At 47.1% G+C, this 8,611-nt stretch overlaps 2 protein-coding genes across 3 annotated transcripts in view; one reads left to right on the forward strand and one right to left on the reverse strand.

The window, feature by feature from the left end:
* Window positions 1-8,611, forward strand: part of LOC137344767 (carbohydrate-responsive element-binding protein-like) — a 400,141-nt gene that overhangs the window by 330,612 nt on the left and 60,918 nt on the right. The window lies entirely within an intron of this gene.
* Window positions 4,962-8,592, reverse strand: nupr1b (nuclear protein 1b). The gene is made up of 3 exons (XM_067967903.1): window positions 7,818-8,592; window positions 7,463-7,580; window positions 4,962-5,290 (listed from the first exon to the last, which is right to left on the reverse strand). Exons 1-3 carry the CDS (start codon window positions 7,917-7,919, stop codon window positions 5,058-5,060), a joined length of 453 nt encoding a protein of 150 aa, XP_067824004.1. The 5' UTR covers window positions 7,920-8,592; the 3' UTR covers window positions 4,962-5,057.

Here is an 8,611-nt window from a genome sequence, read left to right on the forward strand (position 1 = left end):
CCCCCTCTCCCGTCTCTCTCTCTCGCTCCCTCCCTCTCTCTCCCGTCTCTCCCTCCCTGACTCTCTCTCTCCCCCTCTCCTGTCTCTCTCTCTCTCCCTGTCTCTCTCTCTCCCTGTCTCTCTCTCTCCCTCCGTCTCTCTCTCTCCCCCTCTCCCGTCTCTCTCTCCCTGTCTCCCTCTCTCTCTCTCTCTCTCCGTCTCTCCCTCTCTCTCTCTCCCTCCCTCCCTGTCTCTCTCTCTCCCCCTCTCCCTGTCTCTCTCTCTCCCTGTCTCTCTCTCTCCCCCTCTCCCGTCTCTCTCTCTCGCTCCCTCCCTCTCTCTCCCGTCTCTCTCTCTCCCCGTCTGTCTCTCTCTCTCTCTCCCTCCCTGTCTCTCCCTCTCTCTCCCTCTCTCCCTGTCTCTCTCTCTCCCGTCTCTCTCTCTCTCTCTCCCTGCTGTTCGCTCTCGATATAAAACCAAGATTCGGTACAATTTTGCTGTGGCCTTTTTTACTTGTGTTGCCACCTGTGACTCTCCTTACCAAAGCTCACTCTTCTCCTCAACTCCATTTCAAATCTTATCATTTAAGGTGTATTTTCTCTCCCTATACTTGACATTTATCTCCAGTGAACAGTATCTGCCTGCCCCTCCAGCCTCTGTAAACCCTCCTGCAGTTACAGTATTCAGGCTTCAGCAGTTTGCCCTGCCTCCCAATTTCATGTTATCTGTAAATGTTGATATTGTTCCCTCAGTGCAGATCACTGATGTTTATAGTGAGATTGGCTCCAACACAGAGCCCTGTGGAAGACTCATCAACCTTTCCTGTCTGTGACTCTGCCCTTTACCGTTACGCCTCCCCTTTGCTTTCTGCCCTCCAAACACCTCTATCCATGTGGCCACATTCACCATAATCAGCGGCTATATCCATACTCACTGCAGATAGGTTTAAAGGTGGGAATTAGGTAACAGGGAAGGATAAAAGAACTTGCATTTATTATTAGTGTCTTTTACATCCTCAGGACGTCCCAAAGCGCATCACAACCAATAAATTACTTCTGAAGTGCGGTCACTGTTATTAGACAAAGTGACAGCCAGTTTGTGCACAGCGAGGTACCCAAACAGTGAATGAGATGAGTGACCAGTTTTGTCTGTTGTTGCTGATGTTCCCTGATAGGGAGACAGGGAGACAGAGAGAGGGAGAGAGACAGGGAGAGGGAGAGAGACAGGGAGACAGAGAGAGAGGGAGACAGAGAGAGGGAGAGGGACATGGAGACAGAGAGAGGGAGAGAGACAGGGAGACAGAGAGACAGGGAGGGAGACAGAGAGGGAGAGAGACAGAGAGACAGGGAGGGAGGGAGAGAGACAGAGAGACAGAGAGGGAGAGAGACAGGGAGACAGAGAGAGAGAGAGACAGGGAGGGAGAAAGAGAGGGAGACAGAGAGGGAGAGAGACAGGGGGACAGAGAGACGGGGAGACAGAGAGGGAGAGAGACAGGGAGGGAGGGAGAGACAGGGAGGGAGAGAGACAGGGAGGGAGAGACAGGGAGACAGAGAGGAGAGAGACAGGGGGACAGGGAGGCAGGGAGAGAGACAGCGAGACAGGGAGGGAGAGAGATAGGGAGAGAGAGAGACGGGGAGATAGGGAGACAGAGAAACAGAGACAGGGAGACAGAGGGATAGTCCCATGGGATTGTTTGCATTCATTCGAACTATCAGAACTTGCAGGCACCTCCGACAGTGCAGCGTTCCCTCATTATTGTCCCTCCGACAGTGCAGCGCTCCCTCATTATTGTCCCTCCGACAGTGCAGCCAAGTAATGGAAAGTGCGGGCACTGAATATAGAAACAAGGAAGTGATGTTGAATTTATGTTTCCTTCATTCCAGCAATGACTGCACTTCAAAAGTACTTAATTAGTTGTAAAGCACATTGGGATGTCCTGAGGTCATGAAAGGCGTTGTATAAATGCAAAAAATCTATCTTCAACCCACCAAATAAACAATAAACTCGGAGAGTTAAAGGCGAGAAAGGGCTATGTGTTTTTTTAAGTAATTATTCATCTGAACTCTAACAGAGGGAAGGACAAAGAGACTTTCAAACTTATTAAGTAAAAATAATAAATTAGAGTGAGTAAATAGAAATAATTCAATAAGCAATATCTTTAAAAACTGTTGGGTGAAATCTATAAGCAGGTTTGTCAGGATAGAGTTGGGTGATGTGTGTGAAATACCTGGGCTCGGGTGCTGGGCGGGTGGATCACCTGTATGAAGTGTAAGAAGATTGCACTCCTCCAGCAGAAATTTGCACAGGTTGAGGGTGGACTGGACACACTCCGTAACACTCGGGAGGGAGAGAGTTTTCTGGAGCAGATGTTCCAGAGGGTGGCCATCCACAGGTCGCTGGGAGTAGGGGAGCTGGTCTGGGAGACAGGGTCACCATCGGCCAGGGCAGGAAGGGACAGCTGAGGGTAGAATGGGCATCATATGTGGAGCTGGGTTTGTCAAATAGTTTACCTGTTTAGTTACCAGTGAGGAGGGTAACCCTTGGGGGAACCTGTACAGGTAGTAAGAATGGGCGAGTGGTGATTGTGGGCGATTCTATCATCAGGGGGTAGAGTTTCTGTTGTAGATATGATCCAGATTCCCGAATGGTTTGTTGCTTCCCAGGTGCCAGGGTTCGGGACATCACGGAGCAAGTACAAAAGGTGGGAGACAAGCAGCCAGAGGTCGTGGTTCATGTGGGGACCAATGGCATAGAAATTCAGCAGGCTATTCGTCTGTGGAGAGAATCACAGTTATCTTGTACAGTGGACAGTGATCAGGAATAGATATTCAGTCTGATTTTTTCCCTCCTAACTCCAGGAGCACTGGGACTGATTGTAGCCCCTGGACCACTGCCCCACCTATCAGTCAGCACTACTGAACTCGGTTTGAAACTTGACTCAAGATCTATGCTCATGACGAGGCCACTGAAGTTTTTAATATAACTGGGTTGCCTGTCCATTCAGTATTTTTATAAATGAGACCACATCTTATTACTGGAGATGACTGTTCCCATCACCCTGATGTTGTCTATTAGCAAGTTGTCTCAGCCGCGCATTCACTGCACACTGAGAACTCTACAGGCATATTCTGTAAGAGCCAAAGTTGAAATAAAACAGCCAGGACTTGTGTCTCATTTTCATTTGCAGGTTCGTTCAATACAGAAAAAACGTTTAAAAAATCAATAATGCCCAACATCACTCAGGTACAGCTTCACTTCGCTCGGCTAGGAGCTACATCCCTATTAGTAACAAACAGCTCAAGCCCCTCATAACAGAACGCACTGACCCAAATGTGCTTTAATTCCTTATCTCAGATTTTTCATAGTGGGAGCTTTATCAAAGGCCACTATTCACTTCCTAGAACATTATCGAAAGCTGCCTCAATAAAATGATTCTCATTTAGCCGGCACTGGAAAAGCAGTGAGACGATGGTTGGAAAACATCACAAGACAGCGAGAGGCCACACTCAGGAACCAGGTCTCATGATCAAGGTCACTCACTGCAAACCTGTGAAAGCAAAGCACAGAAACAAATTCTATTTAATGTGGCAATGGGCTGATATAATGTCACCCCATTTCAATCCTTGATCAGAATTTTTAATTTTATTTTTAGGATGTGAGCAACACTGGCAAGATTTATTGCCCATCCATAGTTGCCCTGCGTGCGTTAAGAGTCAATGACATGTAGTGTGGGACTAGAGTGCCAGATAGACCAGACTGGGCAGGTGCCCTCCCCGGAAGGACATTAATGAACCAGTCAGGTTAGATCAGAAATTGCTTGAATATAGAAGATTAAGGGGTGATCTAATTGAGATGTTTAAGATGATTAAAGGATTTGATAGGGTCGATAGAGAGAAACTATTTCCTCTGGTGGGGAGAGTCCAGAACAAGGGGGCAGAACCTTAAAATTAGAGCTAGGCCGTTCAGGGGTGAAATCAGGAAGCACTTCTTCACACAAAGGGGAGTGGAAATCTGGAACTCTCTCCCCCAAAAAGCTGTGGAGGTCAATTGAACCTTTCAAGACTGAGATTGAAAGGTTTTTATTAGGTATTAAGGGATATGGATCAAAGACGGGTAAAAAGAGCCGAGGTGCAGATCAGCCATGATCAAACTGAATGGTGGAACAGGCCTGAGGGGCTGAATGGCCTCCTCCTGTTCCTATGAGAGTTTGTTCTTACTTCCAGTACGGCCTATTCGGATAACTCCACTCCCATGCTGTCTGATCCTGTAGTACTGTAAACACACCCTGTGCTTTTGTTGATTTGACTCATTTTTAAAGATTAAAGGATCTGACAATGAAATAATTCATCTGTCACCAATCACAACACTGCCCATTCTTCAGTTTCCAAACTTTACATTTTCCCTATTTTCTTCTCTCCCTTCCTGAACTCACTCACTGTCACTGGGTACAATTCCTGAGTTAATGTCTGCTCTCCTGTACCTCATCCATGAGGCCATACTTTATGTGTGACCCAGGCAATGAGTATCAGCAGGCTATTTGACTAGAGGGTGCATCACAGCTAGGCCTGATCCTGTCCTCATTCCACAGCCACTCACCTGTTTGCCAACAGTTACAGCTCATCAGGAACAGGAACTGTTCCCTCCTGGGGCCAACTGTAAACCTTATTGGGCTCCAGTTAAAATCAGCTAATTCAGCACAGACTGGGAACCAAATCCTGCTCCCTACCAGTCCTTGGGCCACATGACCAGTTAAAAGAGATCAACTCAACTTAGTAGGTGGAGGAGGGGCAAAGGTAAGTGGCTGTGTCCACACATCGAGCACCAAGGGGAGCTCGGCATGAGAGAGAGACTCCCTGGAGTGAAGACCCTTATTGGGGCGACCCGGTGAGTGCCCGCCTGTTCTCACAGCTCATCTTATTGGAAAGAATTTCCCTCCAGCTTCTCCACATTGCAGGGGGAGGCAGCTCAGAGACCAGGGCAACTTCTTCAGGGACACTTAGGGAGAGGCTGCACATCTGGGGGGAGGATGCACACCTGGAGAGAGGCTGCACACCTGGGAGGGGAGAGAGGCAGCGTACCTAGGACAGGCTCTGGGCTCTCTTCCTCTTCAGCTCGCTGTTGTACAGTTTCTCCGCGATCTTCCTTTCATGTCCAGCTGGGCAGTGCCGATTGACGTTGCGACCCATCTCCTTCTTGCTCCTTCCCTTCCCTCCACTGTGAGCCGGGTAATCCTCCAGGTTGTAGTACTCGTACTCATCATAATGCGCTTCTTCAAAGGACTCCAGGCTATCGCTGGACATCGTGCCTGGGGCTTACGGTCAAGAGAGAGGCCGGAGCTGGGAGTGGGACTGGGAGCTGTCTTGTGAGCTGGTCTGAGCTGAGCTGGGCTGGGCTGGGCTGGGCTCATTCACTCTGTGTGTCTTCATTGGTTCACTGTGATGTCAGGGCAGGGTGGGACAGGCGGCTTTTTGAGGTAGTTTTCAGAGGTGCGGTATTTAAGTTGTCAGAGCAACAGATTGACTTTGTTTTCAGGGGAGTTCCTGGTTTTGGTTTAACTGTTAATTCATTGGGTCATAGGTTGAGAAATAGACCTGGATTTAAAGACACCGAAAGTACAGAAACAATTCCAGATTCTCTGGCCTGATCGCCTCCCTTTCACTGTGGATGTCCAGTCCTGCTACACCTCCACCCCCTCACCAGGACATTCACTTCTAAAACAGTGACCGAGCCAGTATCCACCCCCTCCCTCTGCCTGTTCTCACCTTCAACAATTTCTCCTTTAACTCCATTCATTTCTTTCATATGAAGGAGTCACTATGCCTGTCTTCTTATATTGAACACTGTTCCACTCTGACTCAGGCCCCCTCCATTTTATTGACTATGTTTCAAATGCACTCAGTTCTGGGCACCGCACCTCAGGAAGGATTTATTGGCTTTGGAGGGGGTGCAGCCCAGATTCACCAGAATGATACCAGGGTTTAGAGGGTTAAATTATGAGGACAAGTTGCATAGACTTGGCTTAGTTTAGAAGATTGAGGGCTGATCTGATTGATGGGTTCAAAATGTTAAATGGATTTGATAGGGTAGATAGAGAGAAACTATTTCCTCTGGTGGGGAGTCCAGAACAAGAGGGCATAACCTTAAAATTAGAGCTAGACCGTTCAGGGGTGAAATCAGGAAGCACAAGGGGAGTGGAAATCTGGAACTCACTCCCCCAAAAAGCTGTGGATGCTGGGGGGACAATTGAACTTTTCAAGGCTGAGATCGCTAGATTTTTGTTGGGTAAGGGTATCGAGGGATATGGAGCAAAGGTGGGTAAATGGAGTTAAGGTACAGATAAACCATGATCTAACTGAGTGGCGGAACAGGCTCAAGGGGCCGAATGGCCTCCTCCTACGTAAATATTTACTTTCACCTCATCCCACACCACTTGTCCAGGGCCCCAAATCCTTTCTGTGTGAGACAGCAATTCATGTGTTTCCTCTACCTATATCCTGTGCTCACTGCTCACAGCACAATCTCCTTCACACTGGGAAGACCACATGCAGATTGGACGACCACTTTCCTGAACATCTCAGTTCTCTCTCTGTGATTCTGAGCTCCGTGTGACTCCCCCCTCCCGTTCCCAGTCTGATCATTCACCCCATCTCAGCTCCTCACACATTCCTTGGTTCTTTAATGGTTCTTTCCATTACTTGGCTGAGATGATATCTAACATCCAACAATGGTTCACTGATACTTTCCCCTCACCCCGGCCTGGTTTGATCAGTTTTTCCCCTCCCCTTTCTCTCTCTTACTTTCCAGTTCAGATGTGGGTACAAACCCTGAAAAACTGATTCTCTGAACCGCCTTTTCCAAATTCTTCTCTTTTTGTTTGATTTCGAGCAAAAAGATTTTGCTTTTTATTTACAGAAACTCACAGCTGGGTTTTGTGTCTAGTTTCAGCGGGGGATAAGTAAACACAAGTTTGCTAAGCTGTCAGCGGTACTTAAAGGATTGAATGACGGCCAATTACTGAGCTGTAAAGGCAAACTTCAGCTCATTTGTCAGACTATCATAAAGAAAAGAACATTTATTTAGTGCCTTTCACGTGCTCAGGATGAACTAAAGTTTTTATTGCCAGTGAATTACTTTTGAAATTACATCTAATACGGCAGCCAATTCGCACCCAGCAAAGTCCCACAATCAGCAAATGAATGAAGGATTGGATAATCAGTCTTGTGTTGGCCAGTTCTCCCCTCTCAGCACTGCCCTATCAGAGGGGCTCTCCCCTCTCATAAATCACTCAGTGATGGTAGTTTGCTTCCTGCCAACAGCACATTCACCCACAAAGTAGAAGAGAGAAAATTTCCGTCAGGACAATGGGCCCAGTTATCAGTCACTTCAACAGTTGCACAGCAGCAGCTGCCATGACTGGGGTAGGGGCCAGTTCCTCTACCTCCATTGGTGGATCCAATCACTTAGGCCCGTTACTCCCCCTCACTCCCACTAGCACCAGGATCAACAGTCCCGACTTCAACACTGACGACAGATTGAAAGCTCCAACTGCTGCACGGAACTCTTGCACTGAGATTCACAGCTTCAGGGCTGGCTGTCGGGGCCTGTGTAGGAAATACAGGCATTTAATGAAGTGCTGCACAGGAGGCTTGTTGATAAAATTAAGTGCCACGGTAGTAAAGGGGATGTAGCAGCATGAATGGGAGGTTGGTTAAAGGACAGAACACAGACAGCAGCAGTTAGTGGATTTGTTTTCACTCGAGGGATATAAAAAGTGGTGTCCTCGCTCTCCTCATTATTTACAAATGATCTAGACTTGGGTATAGGGGGAACAATATTACAATTTGCAGCCAACACAAAGTCACAGACATGGTCAGCTGTGAAAAGAACCGTAAGCAACTTGAGGCGACAGACAGGGTTAGGGTTAGGGTTAGGTTAGACATAGATCAGGCAGATCGATGTCAGATGAAAATGTGAGGTGTTACAACCAAACTGCTACAGGAGAGGGTGTACGTTTTTATGCTAATATCAAAAGACAGCCTTAAGGGAGACTCATCACTGATGTACTTACTTTGAACTTACTAAAACTTTACTGTAATCGTGGACATGAAATGTAATTGTGTAATACTGTCGAGAGAAACCCAGCTAATGAGATAGTGAAGCTTACGGGTTGTGTTACACTGACGATTTGATTCTGTGGCTAGTTGTTGAGAATGAAGTCAACTATTGTAATCAGCAATATTTACCGTATGTGCAGTGAGCATAGATTTCCAATTGTAGATAAATAAATATCGTTAATGATACATCTGTTTGTACCTTGGTCTGAAATGTCTGGCAAATAAGAATTACATTGAAGGAGAAAGAAATTGCATTTCTATAGCGCCTCTCACAACCTCAGAACGTCCCAAAGAGCTTCACAGCCAATGACGTACCTTGTGTCACTGTTGTAACATATGGAAATGCAGCAGCCAATTTACACACAGCAAGGGGTCACAAACAGCAATCAGATAAGGACCAGATAACCTGTTTTGGTGATGTTGGTTGAGAGATAAATATTGGCCCAGGACACCAGGGAGAACTCCCCTGCTCTTCTTAAAAAAAATTGCCATGGGCAGATGGGGTCTCAGTTTAACAT

The sequence above is a fragment of the Heptranchias perlo genome, chromosome 28 (assembly GCF_035084215.1).
Source record: "Heptranchias perlo isolate sHepPer1 chromosome 28, sHepPer1.hap1, whole genome shotgun sequence".
Classification (NCBI taxonomy): Eukaryota; Metazoa; Chordata; class Chondrichthyes; order Hexanchiformes; family Hexanchidae; genus Heptranchias; species Heptranchias perlo.

Excerpts from the sequence above, each read along its gene's own strand:
- nupr1b (XM_067967903.1), bottom strand. The coding sequence starts at position 7,919 with ATGTCTAACCTAACCCTAACCCTAACCCTGTCTGTCGCCTCAAGTTGC. Across the intron at positions 7,581-7,817 it reads CTTTGTGTTGGCTGCAAATT|GCCCCGACAGCCAGCCCTGA; the intron begins GTAATATTGTTC and ends TTTCCTACACAG. Across the intron at positions 5,291-7,462 it reads TGATCCTGGTGCTAGTGGGA|CCCCAGGCACGATGTCCAGC; the intron begins GTGAGGGGGAGT and ends CTTGACCGTAAG.